Here is a 17,915-nt window from a genome sequence, read left to right as displayed (position 1 = left end):
ATTGAACCTAGATTTGTCTAATTCAACTATGATAAAAATGAAGAGACTCTAGATAGTATAGCTTTCAACCTATCAATAAGCAGCAAATGTTCTAGAAAAGCAAATCATAAACCTTAGGGACGCCTGGGTGGCTCAGCGGTTGAGTATCTGCCTTCAGCTCAGGTCATGATCCTGGAGTCCTGGGATGAAGTCCCACATCAGGTTCCCCACAGGGAGCCTGCTTCTCCCTCAGCCTGTGTCTCTACCTCTCTCTCTGTGTCTCTCATGAATAAATAAATAAAATCTTAAAAAAAAAAATCATAAACCTTAGAGTAAAAAATACAAATTTTTCAACTTTAATAACTGATTTTTTAAAAAGTAGATATATTTATCTACAATTTAACCCATTTAAACTTATTTTGGAATCCCTGGGTGGCTCAGCAGTTCAGCGCCTGCCTTTGCCCCAGGGCGTGATCCTAGAGTCCCAGGACTGAGTCCCGCATCAGGCATGAAGCCTGCTTCTCCCTCTGCCTGTGTCTCTGCCTCTCTCTATGTCTATGAATAAATAAATAAAATCTTAAAAATAAATAAATAAATAACTTATTTTGTATTACTCATAATTAGCTAGAAATAAAAGTTTTACATTTTTGTATTAAAAAAGGTCTTCAAAGAATAAACATACTACCTTACTATGCATACTTGAACAGTATCTTCATCCATAAAGATCAAATTAGAGAATGCCAAATTAGTCTTATGGAAAGTCAGCCAAAAAATCCAATCTAATCACATGTTACTTGGAGAAAATGATTTCGTTTCTTGACAAAAATTCACTTCCCACTTTCTTCCTTTTCCTTCCTAGGAACACTACTATTAGTCAGCAATAGCCCCATTATCTACTAAATGTTTTCATTTATTCGACTCTCTTCTGCAAAGTTGTAATGAAATTTTAAATCTTGTTAGTCCATTGAATTGTGTATTCTAAAATGAAAAAAATTAAATTTCATTTCTAAAAAAACTTATATTTTCTTTCAACATGCTTTACAAACCTACAGAGATAAAGTATTTTTAGCCAGAATTAAGTCATCTATGAAAATTACCACAAATAAACTATTTGGTTGTTAAAAGGATATAATTTGGAGGAAGAAAGTTCCAGCTCAAGACTTGATTGGCGAGTGCAAGGTAACGCTGAAATACCGAAGACATCTGAGCATTGAGGTTTTCCCGCCTGCTGAACTCCTGAAGAACTTCAACCGTTAACATGAAGATTTGACGAAGGTCTTCTTCCTATAATAAATCACACATATTAATCAAAAGCATATTCAAAATGTATTCCCATTTAAGAACCATAAAATGAAACAAAAACCTTAAAATTTTCAATAGAAAACACTACCTCTTTAAGAACATTTTCCATTTTTAGGCCTGCTCATAATTTATATTGCAGTATGCTTTCAAGTGACACTGGTTTGAATGAATACACCTACTGTAATATAAATGCTACTCCACAAAGAAGTTGAGTCTTTACAACTACTACAAAGCTGGAGGGGTCAGTTGCTTTTGCACAGAGCCCTCGGATTTAAGCCAATGCCTTCACATAACTTTACTTCAGAGCCAAACAATACATATGAGACAAAGAGCCCACACCATCTGCAATAACATTTTAAATACATGGCCCTCGTTGGCACTCTGCCAGGCCTATTTTAAGGGCCAGCAAAATCCCACCAATTGAATTAGTTACATCTAAATGCAATAAGAACAAATAAATAATCTAAGGATCTTTGGAGGGGTATTTCCTTTTTGTTTAAAGACTAGAATTAAACAAGAAATATAAAATTGTCAACTATGTTCACCAAATCTTCATCCTATGCTATCTTTTAATCTTTACTAAATGCTATGAAATCACAATACAACTCTTCAAGTACAGGCCATCATTCAACTAGATAAAATAAATGTTCTCACTCCATTAGAAATAGATTGTATAAAAAGTAAACAATCTAATAAAACATAAAAATATCAATACCTGAAAAACTCTTTTGCAGTTACCATGGAATTCCATACTGAGTCCAATGTTGCTAGTTTTACTTGAACTTGAGAATTCACTCAATAGTGCAGTTAGAATGGAACAGGCCAGAGTTTGCTGCAATTATTTGATAAGAAAAAACTATAAGGCATTTTTTCCCAGTGCTTCGCTTCAATACAGTATTTGTTCAAAGGACATTTTCTATCTTCAGATCTTTCATTATATCTTTAGATCTTATAACTACCAGTCAGAAAACTAGATATGACAAAGTAAATATTGGCTCTTCTAAGTAGCCTAGTAATTATAAATAGTACTTCCTCAATTTCAGTTATACAAATCCATCTAAGACTTAAACTCAGGACACATACCTACTCAAACATAGAGTGCAAATGACATTTCAAGATAATGTTGAATGTATTATTTCATTTACTTCATACAACAATCCATATCCCCATTTTACATTTTAACGAGTTTTTTTTTTTTTTTTTTTACAAGTGAGATTTAAAGAGGGTAAGCAGAGCAGCCCGGGTGGCTCAGCGGTTCAGCGCTGCCTTCAGTCCACGGCCCGATCCTGGAGACCCGGGATCGAGTCCCACGTCAGGTTCCCTGCATGGAGCCTGCTTCTCCCTCTGCCTGTCTTTCTCTCTCTCATAAATAAATAAAATCTTTATAAATAAATAAATAAAGTAAGTAAGTAAGTATGTATTTAAGGCCAGCTGAGATTTGAATACAGGTTTATCTGGCTCTATGTTCTATGTTCTCAGGTTTATAAAGTGTATTTCCAAGCAGATGAAAAGTGAAACGGAGTTTATAGCATCCAAAACATCAACCAGGTAATTCTCCAAAGTTTTTTAAATTGAAAATGAAGATTTTCCTTCTTAATGGCTCTATCCAACAGGCTCCTAACATCAGCTTACTGCTTTTACTCACAGACTAGAGTCAAGGTGCCAAGGATGGAGAGGATACAAATTATTTTGGCAAGTTTCCAGGGGTTAAACAGAAATATGCACACTACCTCTAAACAACGGAAAGATTAAAGTCAAGATGATACTATTTATGCAAGCTTATACAACAGCTGAGCACAGTCATACCCACCCACCAACTGCAACATCTTTGTTCAGAAATGCTTCTGATGTTAGTACCTTGACCTTACAGATGCTTATCTTGGCAAATCTTAACAAATATACATAAAATTAAATTCCCAAAGAATGGCATGAGTTAATATTTGCTGAAGCTGAAGGATGGCCAATATACTATATGTCTATATTTGCATATGCCTGAAACTTTCCTCTAAAAATTGTAAAAAAAAAAGAATTAAATTATTTGCCTCCTAATCTCAATTAAAATAAGCATGGCTGTATAATCAATATTTATGGGTGGTACACCAGCGCATACATTCAAGCTGTTTCTTAGACTTTGCCATACCAGGAAACCCTAACAATAGAGAGAATATATGCCAGTTCCCTCAGGAATCTGGAGGTATAGATCAAGCTTCCTTCATCAATGATAAAAGTACTTTTAATATGCCTGGTTTAGTTTAAACACACACATGCACACATGCACACTCTCAAACACACACTCACCTTTTGTAGTTTTACTTTAAAATATACATTTCTTTTAATATAAAAATGTCCCCCCTTCCCCAAATCATTGTACAAGTTTAACTACCTTTGCATGATCCCAAGCACATGGAGGAAGAAACCTAGATGAGAAACCAAGCACTAAAGAGAAACCTCTTACAGAGAAAATAGTCTGTTGCATACTCACCTCATTGTATACATTAACAGGATCTTAATAACTCACTAGTAGAATCCCTTCATTTTTTTTAAGTTAAGAAAATCATAGTTTAAAAAACAGCTTTCTTTTAAAATGGTGATTAATGATCCAACAATCAAAACCTCACAGATACATTTAAATAATCCTGGGACCAACTATGAACAGAGTTTTTAACATATCTAAGCTTTAGTGGGGAAAGTAGCTATTAAATTCAAATTAATAAAATTCAAAGCAAAAAACACACAGAGATCTAACACAATATATTACAAGATCCTCTTATTCTGGAAACATTTTATAGCATCCCATATTTTATGTCTTTTAACCTTGGCTCCTCTTACATCCTTTCTAAATAAGACTTCAGTGAATAGAATATTATGAACTGAGAAGCTCTCACTAAACACAAATTAATCATTCTTACAAATAAACTATCATCTGTAATAGTTTTACAAAAGTAATTTACAAATTCCCACAAACTATTAGTGTCAACCTCTATTCAACACAAAATGGCATATTTTAAAACTATGAGCACATTCAAATTTTCAATAACACAACTCTAATTAATGAAACATGTACTCACAATGAAGCTTTATTTTTATGTGAAATAAAGATTTCCTAAAAATACATGCATGTGTTTGAGTCAAGATAAAAAAAAAAAAAGAAAAGATAAAAATCCTTCCTTAAGAAGGCGCCACATCCAGCGTGGAGCCCCACGGGAAGCCTGAACTCACCAGCCTGAGACCAAGAGTCGGATGCTTAACCGACTGAGCCACCCAGGTGCCCCAAAAAGAATTTTTAGAAATAAAAGTCTCCTTTAACTCCAAACTTCATCACACAAACAAGGAGCCCTTAGGAGGATGGGATGGCTTCATGAGCAGCAATAGGGATTACCTCTCCAAAACAGCAAACTTTCACATTATTGAAGTAAAATTCACCCATAAAGCAAAGTACATTCTTAACACATGATAATTAAGAACAAAGCACAGTCTAAAAATATAGACTCAGTTTTCTGAACATAAGAATATTTTGTTTTTAGTTAATTTTTTCCTATAAAATATCTTAATCTTAGAAAAACCAGAAAGTACAGAAAAGCACAAAAAAAACTGCCCACAATCCTACTATCCACAGGTTATTACTGTGAATATCTGCCCAGTTTTCTAATTTTTTAATACATAGGTATACATCATTTATATATCATTACTATCACTTATATGTATTGTTTTGCATTCTTCTTTCCACTTTATACTTATGAAACGAGACAAAGTTATTTCTTCTCAAATTATTGCTATGTGAAGAAATACATAGAAATATATTAATCACTCAGCATAGTAACAAGTATTATCAGAAACCAAATATTCCAGTATTAACCTACCTAAAACTATCAGCTTTAAAAGAACTAAAATTCAGCAAGATAGTCTCATCATTAAAAGGTATCAGCTTAACTGCTCCTTAATTTGGAATCCCTGTAAGGATTTGAGATTAACATTATAAACATTCAATATACCATATCACCAGGGTTCAAAGGTACCTAATTAATAGAAATTCCTCAAGAATGATGACTAATTAAGCAGTGATTATACAGTAAGACAGCAAAGCACTTCTACACATATCAACACAATATTTCTCCCTATTCACAGATCACGTATCACATTGTGGCCAGGACTCATTTCCCAACATGTTTACTCATTTCTGGTATTTGATTATCAATTAAATCTCATTAAAATCAAGTTACCTTCATAGTAGATGCAGTGCACTGTTGAAGGTAACTAAGAAAGCAAGCCAAAAGTGAAATCCTACAGGAAAAAGACAATAGCTCCTTCTCAGGACAAAGAAGAAAGGGAGGGAAAAGCATCAAATCTGCCTCAGACAGATCATAAGTTTTTGTTTTTCTTACCCTTGTAGAAGGTTCCTGTCTGCTTGTTTCAGACTTTCAGGTCTCAATGGTTATCCCAAGTGTATTACCTCTTAACTCCCCCTCTACTGATCAGTACCTTCAAGTGCTGCCTCTTTGCCCTTTGTCACATAGTCAGGGCTAGATATTATTTCTGTAGTAGGCTCTGATACTTAAGAGGGCCAGAAACAAAATCTGTTGTAAATAATTGAGAGTGGTGAATTTCAACGAAATCAGATCAAAGTTAACTGATAAGTAGTATACTATAAGACTGTCATTCTAAGTTAACAGTGATTAAACCAGTATAAAATACCATTAGTACAAATCTTAGAAGTATAAGAGGTTAACATAACAATGCTTCATTTATCCAAGATCATAGAAAATTAAGTTAATATCCAAATGCAACCAGCAAACATTTTTAATGCAACTTCCTTCATGTGAATTTTTCCAAATGAATTATTTCTAAGGCAATTATTGTATGATATTGTAATAAAGTGAATACTTGGAATCTACTTAAACATATGAGGTTTTACACCCTTTGACAAAGGCACCAGAGCTCAATCTTTTTGATTTATGTTTGCTTCAGTTTTTCTCAACCATCCTTTGTTGGTATCTATCACTCATTGCTGTTGGCAATCTGACTAGCACTAACAAGTAGCTCTAAATCAATAATTTTTAGTTGCAACAAGTTAGAAACCAAATATTAAAACTATGTCCAAACTAAATTCTAAATTACTCTACAGGACTCTTACAAGTGGCTAATACAAGAATCTTATTGTTTTGACAGAGGAGTCAGAAAACCTGGGTTCTAAGAGATATACCACTTCAAGTAATTGAGGGCAAATCGCTTCATCTATCCTGGCCTCAATTTTCTCATCTATACAAAGGGTTAACAACCTTTTTTTTAATTCATAGGTCTGTCCAAATGTTCAAATTAGATAATGTGTGTAAAAGTATTATGTATATAGGTGGCAGCTTATGATCTGATAAGGTAAGATGACAAAAGTATTTTTATCATTATTGACAACAACAATCTATTTTAGATTTTTTGGTCCCATTTCTTGACTATTATCTACATTCCATCAAATTAAAATCACAAGATCACTTATCAGTTAAAAAAAGAAAGCTACAACTAAAGCATCATTAAAGCAATATAGCAGATGCTCAGTAAATCTTAGCTGGATTAACGAATCAACATTTACATCTGTGACTAACATCATACTAACAAAAAGCAAGTGGAAAATGCATACATGGTGTGTTCACTATTTTTTAGCAGTTGATACATTTCAAAAAGAAAATTTAAATATGTAAAACAAATAGAAAATTCAATGAGGTCTCAAGGTTATAAGTGAGTTTTAATATGTTTTCTTTCACTGAAGTACTAAAAACTCACAAGTTAATTCACTAACAACGTAAATAACTGCTGTCTTCACATTACAAGTCCTACAGCAGCGTTCTCATTTCTAGTGAAAGCCATTAATTTCATGATAGTGAAAAATACCCTTTGAGAGCTTGCCTTACTCACCAGCTTACTGTCCTAAGCACAAGATATTCAAACACTAACTCCAGCTGACAAAATAAAATACTCTTGCTCAGAGAGAGGATTGTCTCTTATAATAGCCTGGCTCTTACCCCAGGAGATTTATTACCAAGAATAAACTTTATGAAAGGTTGCCATACATAAAGCAGACTTCCAGCTGCTCTTCTAAGCAAACATCAATGAGACTTGTGATAAGAGAGATTAGGTTGGCTATCACATCCAGGGGCAGCACTGCTGTAGACAAGTGAATTTCTCACCCACTTCTCTCTAGCATGGCAAAGAGGAAGACAGGAGGCTTAAACGCTAAATTAAACAGCTTTAAAAGTGACTTAAGATATGCCTACTACTTTCAAAGGAAATAAACATGAAACAGATGAAAAATTTAGCTTAAATGTTAATTTAAAATAAAAAATTTAGCTAATTTCCTTAGGAAGTAAAGTCTCTAGGTCTATCCCTTTCAAATTAGTACAGTGGGTCTGATACTATTACAAACAGATGAAGTAACCACAGCAACCTTTATAACCACAGAAGGAAAACAGCCTGTCTACAAAGATATGCATGAAACAATGTGTCATTTAATAATTGTACAAACACAACTATACTGAGAATACATCATGATACCTGGAAAATGGACTGTATTTAAAAAAAAATACAATCTCCTTAGGAAATGCTTTATGAATTAGATATTTTTCCACAAAACTATCTGTAAACAACTATAAGAAACTTTTTTTTTTTAAGATTTTATGTATTTATTCATGAGAGACACAAAGAGAGAGGCAGAGACATAGGTAGAGGGAGAAGCAGGCTCCCTGAAGGGAGCCAGATGTGGGACTCAATCCCAGTACTCCAGGATCACGCCCTGAGCCTAAGGCAGACGCTTAACCACTGAGCCACCCAGGAGTCCCTAATAAGAAACTTTTATTTTTTAAAAGATTTTATTTATTTATTCATGAGATACAGAGAGAGAGACAGAAAGAGAGAGAGAGAGAGGCACAGAGACACAAGCAGAGGTAGAAGCAGGCTCCAAGCAGGGAACCCATGTGGGACTCAATTCCAGGTCTCCAGGATCATGCCCTGGGCTGAAGGCGGCGCTAAACCGCTGAGCCACCTGGGCTGCCCAACTTCTTAAAGTATTTAAAGGAAAGTCATTATGTTGGTTACCAGTATTTTTTTCTAAATACACAATTAGTTTCCACTCAAGAATAAAAGCATAAATACTTTCTTCTGATTTCTATACTTAAAATCCTACTTGATAGAAAAAGAGATGACGTATATGTCCCAAAGTTCTATAAGCAAAGGAGTGTTAAACTACTAGGAAGAAAAAACACACATTTGTTGAATGCTGACTAAATGTATTTAATACCGTCTTTTCTCATCTGGGAAGCCCCAGAAATGGACATTACGATGTTTTTTTTTTTTTTTTTTTTTTTTTACAAACATTATTAGTAAATCTGGTCCTAGAGATGGTAAATAATTTGTACAAGGTAGTAAGGTAAGGTAGTAAATGGCAGAGCTGCGATTTAAGCCTAAATGTGAATCCAAAATCAGAATCAGTGTTCTATTACACCATATTGCCCCTAAGCGTATTTGAACATGTACTTTAGTACAAGGGGATGCACCACCAAAAAATATAAAAAGGAAGTGGGAAAGCCAGACTACATACAGTTTCTGACCAATGAAGGTTGATGGAAATATGACGAGAAAGTTAGTAAAACTAATGTAATAATTCATGAGATCAACTCATCTATAAAAAATCATCAGTTATCTCTTCTTTTCAAATAGCTGTTAAATTTACTCTTATAAAGAAAGTTTCAGTGTTCTGATTTTATCATGCTAGTATATCCTCCCTCCCGCTGAGATTCTTGTCTCTGAGATTACGAAAATCTTAAGTAAATTCTTATAGCATTCCCACAAATTCTTAACAATCTCAGAAGGAAATAAAGAGAGAAGAAAATGTTTTACTAGTCTGTAACTCATTTTTTTAGACTTGCCAAATGAGCTAGGTTCACTGCCAGGCAAGGACAAATAGGGATGGCCACACGGTGGCAGGGTGGGTATTTAACTTGCCATATAAATGTAAGAGTACTTTTCTAGTTTAATGTTCAGTGTAGTCACCAAAGTAAATTCATCCAGCAATCGAGAAATTAAATTCTACCTCCCACTACTGACTGCCTACTACTATAAAAGTTCTTAACCCTGTTAGTAGAAATTCAACTTAAAAAAACAACAAAACTTTGTTTTGGAGTATTTCATGAGGATATTAAATTTATCCACTATTCTCAGAGTATATATACACTGTGAATAAAGCAAAATCTTCTCTAACTAAACAGTTACATCTGTTCCAATCATTCTTAGAACATGAGTTATTTCAGTAGCTCAAAAAGATCCAAATGCCAGGTTGGATTGGGACTATACTTTTTGTGGTGGGTCAAATTACCCAAGGGGAAAGAAAGAGAAGAACACAATTCCCGAGAATGTGTTCATTCCTGAGAGGCAAGGGACTCTTGATCCTGTGCCTTCGGTATCTGGAGCCAAGAAGCTACTTGTGGGAGATGAGGCCAGGCCACAGAAATTCTACCTTAATATTGAAATCCCAGCTGACATGATCGCCAAACCAACAAGGGAAAAAGCATTAGTCATAAACATAGAGATACTAGAATTACTAGTTAATATTCTAAAGTTTAAATCCTGGTCAATCACAATGAGCTGGACTCCTTTACTGCAGATTAGCAAATGAAAACACTATGTCTCAAGTAGAATCTAAAATATGAAAAATAACTTGATTCAGAGCAGCAGAGGCCAGGATAACATTTCTAAGTAGCAGCCTCAGTTCCAAAACTTTTCTGTACTACTTTTTTTTCTTTCAAATTTTTATTTAAATTCTATTTACTTAACATATAGTGCAATAATATTGGTTTCAGGAGTAGAATTCACTGATTCCTCACTTACATATAACACCCAGTGCTCATCATAAACACATGCCCTCCTTAGTACTCATCACCCACTTAGCCCATCTCCCACCCAATCTCCCTCCATCAATCCTCATTTCTCTATTGTTAAGAGTCTCTTATGGTTTGCTTCCCTCTCTTTTTTTCCTCCCTTCCCATATGTTCATCTATTTTGTTTCCTAAATTACGAGTGAAATCATGTAAGTGAAACCTTTCTCTGACGTATTCTGCTCAGCATAATATACTCTAGCTCCACCCATGTTGCTACAAATGACAAGATTTCATTCTTTTAGATGGCTGAGTAATATACCGTTGTATGTATATATATACACATACCACATCTTCTTAATCTATTTGTCAAACGATGGACACTTGGGCTCTTTCTATAGTTTGGCTATTGTAGACAACACTGCTATAAACATCATAGTGCAGGTACCCCTTCCCTACCACCTCTGGCTAGTTATAGTCTCCACTTGTTTTTCCTTCAAACGTCAATTGACAGCCACCATTGGATTGCACACATGGCCATTAGTTGGACAATGAATACTAACAAACATTGCATATAACAAGATTATCATTACACAACTAATGTAGGCAACTCTGAGGCATCAACATGACAAGAGCAAAGCTCATCATCAGAAATGGAGACCATGTGTACCAACAGAGACTGTTAAAGTATAAAGATTAACCTAAGTAAAAAGCAGCATCCCAATCATTTTTATCCAAAAATTTTAAATAGAATCTTGAGGATTATTTTCGAGAGCTTCTCACTACATAAAACAAAGCCAAAATGACTCATAAAATGCAATGATTCAAACATGCACATTTTTGAAGTTGTCAGTTTTATGTAAACAATTAAACTTTCCAATACCAAGATTAAGTGAAAACAAACAAATATAAAATGAGACTTTTGGATTATCAAAGTCTCTAGAACTGCATTGTCCAATATGGTTGCCACAAACTATACGTAACTATTGAATTTCAATTAAGAAAAAATAAAAACTCAGTTCCTCAGTCACACCAGCCACATTTCAAATGCTCAAAGCCACACATGTCTGGTGTAGCGGCTACATATTGAAGTACAGATCCAGAACATTTGCATCAACACAGTTCTATTGGAGAGCAGTACTCTTGATCAAAAATTGTTCTATATCTATACTGTGGTGGCAGTTCATACATAACTGTCACAATTCATAGACGTGTACATCTTAAATGGATACAGTAACACAAGTAAATTATTCCTCAATAAAGTTGATAAGGAAAAAAGAGAATAGATATACGACCACTGGTGTATTCCAAAGGAAAAATAAAACATACTTCGGGTATGTAGAGGAAGTTCTAAAGTCCTGACAACTTGCTTATGCAGTCCTTTAGTTGAGACCCTGGTACATCACACTGGGGATCCAAGCCAGAGTGAGGGACAGATGGCTAAGGCAAAGAGGAGAGTATGCATCTGCCTACAGTAAGAGGTTGAGGGGCAGGAGATCCAAGATACTATGGAAAGTAAGGCACTTGTGTAGAGTCCTCCAGAAATGTACCTCTATCCTAATCTCAAACCATCAAATTATTAAAATCTATTCACTAAGGGGCCACTGAAGATGTAAAGTAATTCAAAAGGAGCTGTAAGGTGCATAGCCTCACCTAGGTATCTTCCAAATGATTAAAGAAATTGGTAAAATGAAAAAACTATCCAAAATATTTAAAGATTTAATACCTGAAAATCAGAAGAGCCAGGTATTAACAATCCCAATTCCTTCACAATATCCTTCAGCTGATAATAGTCAAAAGTTCTAACCAAGGATCATAGCTGATCACTAACACCAACTCCAATCCTTCTGCCTCTGACAGAATGGCTACCACCAATCACTCTCTAGGCATGACTAGTTCTCAAAAGGTAGACAGGACACTGAAAGGGGCAAAAACAGGTTCCCCATAGTAATTTGGTCAGAAACAAGGGTTCTCAAATTTCTTCAGTTAACACCTAGTGGCCAAAGTATACCTCAACCCATTAGTATAGCAACAAATAATTTTTGTTACATGTCACTTTATATTTTATTCAAACATTTCTATTATCAATAGTAGTTACCAGTTTATTAAATGAAGGAAAATGCTCAATATAAAAGAAATGTTTAAGAATATTACAGTATATTAGCTTATAGTATTTTATACAATTAAAATGATGATTATGAACACTGGCAATGTGCAAAAACAAAATCAAATGAAAAAGCAAAGTACACTCTATCTATAGTATGTAAATATAAAAAAGGACTAAAAGAAAACATGAACAAATGAAAACTGCTTGATTCTTACACTGTGTACTTGTTCTTTAATATAGATACATTACTGTTATGTTGTCTCATACAAAATGAAAAATTTTAAATATTTATAAATACAGACAGCACACTTACCACAGTGGGATTGCCACTACTTATCAACTGGCTGACTTCGTGAAAAATGCTTTTGCAGTCAATTGATTTATCTAAGGATCCTCGTTTTACAATTACTGCTACTGCTAATAGAATCTGTTCCCGAACATACTTTTGGAGGCTGTAAAACATAAAAATCATTATGAAAACCTTTACATGAATCTAATATATAAAAATACTTCCAAATTTCTCACTGCCTGAAGCAACTAAAACACCGCTTCTATCTGAGGATAGTGTAGAGCCAAATGGTTATGCACAGCTTCTAGAGTGATAAGATTCCGTTTGATTCTGCTTTCCATCATTTACTGGCTATGTGACCCTGAGCAAGAGAGTTTCAGAGCCTCAAGCTCTCTCATCTATTAAAAGGAGGTAACAGTAACAGGGATGTTACTAGGATTAAAGGTTCTTAAAACTGTGCCCAGTGCATACTAAGTCCTATATAAGTGTTAGCTGATCCAGGCAGTATTCAATAGATGCAAGTCAGTTCACTAAGAGCCAGATTATGATTCTAACAATTAAAAGAAATTCTGGGGACGCCTGGGTGGCTAAGTGAGTTAAGCATCTGCCTTCAGCTCAGGTCATGATCCCAGGGTCCTGGAATCAAGCCCTACATCAGGCTCCCTGATCAGCCGGGGGCGGGGGGGGGGGGGTCTGCTTCTTCCTCTGCCCCTCACCCTCCTCATACACTTGCTCTAACCAGTACTAGTATAATCTTAAATTCATTCCCTTTAATGTGAAAAGGCAACAAGCTAGCTACCCAACATATATTATGGACACATACAAATTTTTAAGACTTTAAAATTTTTCCTATCTAAATTGTGCTCCACAATGTGATGGCAGAAGCACTGATTCTAAGTGGAGGCATTCTACAAAGTCCATTAGACCACAGGACACAGATATTTAATTTTCTTTTCACAACCTTTTTTTAAAAGTAAAGGTCAGAAAACAGAACTCTGAACCTTATAATCCAGACTCTAAAATGCCACAAGGATACAACAACCAGGAGCTTGGGATAAACCCCAAATTCCTCAACATGGCTTACAAGCAGTAGGACCCAGCCTAGCTTTCTTTGGACACTCCCAATTTACCCATTGTCTTACCTCCTTACTTACTAACAGTATTTTCTTTAACCCTGGAAAGTGTCTCCATTTGAACATAAATGATACACTCACTTCCAAGGCCTTCATGGTCAGACACCTGCTGCCCTCTCTAATTTCCCCCCATCCACATACACTCAAAACTACAGATACACTGCTTCTTTCAGTTCCTGGCACAATGCCCATGCACTTCTGGGTCTCTAAATGTCTATGTCTTCTGCCAAGACTGTGATGCCACTTTCTTCAGAGAGTGCGACATTACCAAAGAGGGCTCCCCACAACACACAATAGGCATTTGCTACACATTTATACAAACAAACAAGTCTATGTCAAGTCTAAAGTGAAAAATACTCCTTCAAATACACTTGAAACATTCATTAACAAATAAATGCAGAAATTCTATTACGTGGAAAAACGGGAGCTGACCAAAGTGAATTTTTCTATTTTTTGGGAAGGGGGAAGGGGGACACACAATAATTTCAAATACACTAACTACTACTAGAAAATGTACATAAAGTTAGCTTTATTTATTTTTTAAAAGATTTATTTGAGTGAGTGCATGCACATGTGGGGGCAGGGGCAGAGGGAGAGAATCTCCAAACAGACTCCCTGCTAAGCAGGGAGCCTGACCCAGTGTTTGATCCCTTGACCCTGAAATCATGACCTGAGCCAAGAGTCTGATGCTCAACCAACTGAGTTGCCCAGGCACCTCCATAAAGCTACTTTTTTTTTTCATAAAGCTACTTTTAAGGAACTCCGATTGGCAAGAATTAACTTACTAGGAAAATAAATAATAATGGCTAACATTTGTTGGTGCTTACGATATGCAAGGCTTCCTATAAATTAATTTCACAAAAATTAATACATTCAATCCTCACAACTATCTTTTGAATAAAACAAATATTAACTCTAATAGTTAAGTAATAACAACAATTAAAAAAACTAATGCACGAAGAGGGTAAATAATCTGCCCCTGCACACAGACTGACAGAAGTGGAAATCACAGTCCCTTTCTCAACCACTCTGCATACTGTCAAGTGCAACTTCCATTTGACTAAGCAAATTTTATCCAATTAAGAGGAAAAAATTCTGTGGACCAAATGAAAAATATACAATACTATGAACGTAAGATTCATAATATGTTATCTAAGCAGTATACCAACAATTTTCACTTGACTCGAGTCCACACTGTAGGAAATTCTATAAAATAAAATTGGCTGTGTCATGAAAAACACAAAAGGGTAAAATTATTCTAGATTAAAAGAGACATAACTACATACAACACATAATCTGTGGTTAAATCCTGGATCAAACAAATAACCTATAAAGGAGGAAAGAATATTAATAACATTACTCAGACAACTAGGGAAATGAAAATACAGAATGAGAATTAGATTACATTTCTGCTGCATACTTTCAGGTGGTTTGGGGGGAAATGCACATAGATGAGAGAAATCAAATGTGACAAATGTTAACTAAGCTCCTACTAGGAAAAAAGTATGTGTGTGTTCACTGTACTCTTCTTTCAAATTTGCTGAAAGTTTTTTACAGAGTTTGGGAGAAAATATATAAGTGAACTATTTCAGTGTAGAACTCTATAATCAGCTCTGAAGTAGCTTCTGAAATAATGAAAATTATTTAAGAATAAGACTATTTTGGAAAATACAAGAGATCACACCCACGCACATATACAAACACAATCAAAATCTACCACACATTTAAGTTTACCGAACTCTCCAGAGTTCAGTGGTTCCAATATGGGGAAGGTGGGGGTTCAATGAGCAGCTCCAGGCAAGCCAGTATCACATCACACCCAAATGGCCTCATCAAACAACAAATTCAAATTTAAATAAAGAAGAAAACCAGCATGAAGAAGAGAAAGATTTGAAATCCGATCAATTTTTCCTTATTCTATTAAAACTGGAAAAAACAGTTTTTTTGGTTTCCAAGCCAAACCTTCCCTTTACCTACATCTGTATCCACTCATCTACAGAAAACGTTACCCATTACACCTGTATTGTTTATAGGCTAGGTATATCTTGCCTTTTTTCTCTCATGCATTCTTCTATACGTAAAGCAACTAGCGCTACACTGTGTGCTAAATTCATGTTGGTAATTATTATTAAACATTATGAACTCAGAGACTGTTAGTGAATAATCAGTAGGAACAAAGTATGGTTTAGTTTTAAAGCTTTATGCACGTTTAATGCCATTCAACACATTCCTAATTATTAGCCTTTCTGATTACATAACGTTTTCTTCGTTGAATTTGGAAATGAACATCTACGCAAAAAGTATTCAATTGTCCAACTGCACAAATGGCATACAATGTGCACTGCCTCTTCCCAAAAGAAGACTTGGTATTTGGGGGACTTAAAAAAAAAAAAAGGTAAGTAATAAATGAATTTCTTTTTCTTTCCTTTTTTTTTTTAATTAGGCTCCATGTCCGGCATGGACCCCAAGGCAGGGCTTAAACTCATGACTCTGAGATCAAGACCTGAGCTGAAATCAAGTCAGATGCTTAACCTGAGCCACCCAGCCATCCCAGCAAATGAATTTCTCCCCAAAGTTCTGTGACTGACAATTTTCCTCATATTAAAAAAATATATCATATAAGCAATGAATGTACAAATCTTATAAAATGTTCAAATAATAGAATGGTATAACACAAAAAGGAAACTTCCTTTTACCCTATTTCTGAAAACTGATCCATTTTCCAAAAGACACTACTAAAAGAATTTGGTGCTTTCTCTTCTACAACCTTATTAATGTACATTTCTGTGTGTGTGTGTGTATAAATATATACAGCAGTTTACTTGATTATATATATATAAAACCAAGTGATACATATATATATAGAACCAAGTGATATGAATCAAGTGATAACAAACCAAACACTTGGTTTGTTAATGGTACTTAGATTTCCCTCTTCACCTGTCATAGGATACTCACCTATGTCTTATAATACTTACCAAGTACCAAAAGAAGAAGTACAAAGGATTTTCTCTGGAGTCCAAGATCAACTTTTATTTATAACCAAAATCTTTGGAACTAAACCAACACAAAAACCCTAACATCCAGAATAATCTTTTCAAAGAAACAAGACGTAGTTCCATAAGCTTAAATAGTTCATTAAGTACCAAAAGCAACCCACAACCATGTGTGTGTGTTTTAAAAATAGAAGCCCCAAGCAGAGCTTAACCATAAACATGTATCATTACAATAAAGAAAAAAAAGTTTAAAAAAAGCACAGCAAAAGTATTTCAGCAGTATCTCCACCACATACTTACTTAGGCCTTTGTAAGACATAGGTTAAAAGGAATGTTCGCAGTGACTCGATGCTACCTTTTTCCAAGAGAATCCACTCTCGGACAACTGCTTCCATTATGGCTGTGGCAGCTTGAAAGAGGACATAGTCCACTTTACTTGTTTCTGAGGAGAAAATTAGAAATTTTCTTTAAACAGCAGTTCATCGTCCTTTGAACATTCTGCATTTATTAATTTAAAAACAGAACTTTTCAGACAAGGAATAAGATGGTTACCTGTTCTTTTTTTAATCCAGTGACCTTGCTCTAGCACCACAAAGAGGTTAGTTCCTCTCAGAAGACACCCAGGCAGGTGGCAGCTAATCACCGATCACAATTTTCACAAACTTTCCTCACCTCTCTTCAACTGTTACTTCCAAAGCATGAAGAACTAAAAAATAACACAGCTTTAAAAAAAATAAAAATAAAAATATAAAGCAATCAGAAAATTTCCTAAGAGATTCTCACCCTGTGCAAAATAGAGCTTCATATCTACAAAATATCTGAAACTAGTCTTTGAACATTACTATTTGGGATGAGCCATGCTGTTAAAATATTTGTTAAGTGATTAAGCTTTCAGCAGGATGGCCCATCTCCAATAGCAAGTTCAGAAATAAACACAATCACTTTCTGGTTACATTTCTCAAAATGTTAAAAAAAAAATTAAGTCACATTTACACAAGGTGAGAAGTTCTTGTGAATTTTCTGATTGCAATACTGATCAAACTGAGTAAAATTCCAAAGCTACACTTAGAAAAACCCAGCCTTAACTAGCAAATTATAGTTTCTGAACTAAAAACTGAATCAGGAGGGAAAGAAAACATAGAAAATTAACATATGTAAGAAATATTTTAATTTTCTATTTTTTCTTTCTTTCACCAGTACCACTACAATCGGTTTCCAAACAGCATTATCAAAAGGGAGAAACAGTCAAAATGA

General features: G+C 34.8%; 1 protein-coding gene across 6 annotated transcripts in view; it reads right to left on the bottom strand.

Moving 5' to 3' along the window:
- The window catches only part of XPO4 (exportin 4), a 121,996-nt gene that overhangs the window by 69,369 nt on the left and 34,712 nt on the right, over positions 1-17,915 (bottom strand). For 3 of the 6 annotated variants that reach the window (XM_072795807.1, XM_072795803.1, XM_072795804.1), the window contains 4 exons: positions 16,962-17,103; positions 12,557-12,695; positions 1,997-2,113; positions 1,110-1,263 (listed from right to left, as the gene is read on the bottom strand). In XM_072795807.1, coding sequence (XP_072651908.1) covers positions 1,110-1,263; positions 1,997-2,113; positions 12,557-12,695; positions 16,962-17,103 — 552 coding nt within the window. Of the gene's footprint in view, positions 1-1,109; positions 1,264-1,996; positions 2,114-5,141; positions 5,571-12,556; positions 12,696-16,961; positions 17,104-17,213; positions 17,384-17,915 lie in introns of those variants that run through there. The other 3 variants (XM_072795805.1, XM_072795806.1, XM_072795808.1) reach the window with 3 other exon arrangements.

The sequence above is a fragment of the Canis lupus genome, chromosome 24, assembly GCF_048164855.1.
Source record: "Canis lupus baileyi chromosome 24, mCanLup2.hap1, whole genome shotgun sequence".
Classification (NCBI taxonomy): Eukaryota; Metazoa; Chordata; class Mammalia; order Carnivora; family Canidae; genus Canis; species Canis lupus.
Note: the sequence above shows the minus strand (reverse complement) of the source record. Positions and strands in the feature narration are given on the sequence as shown.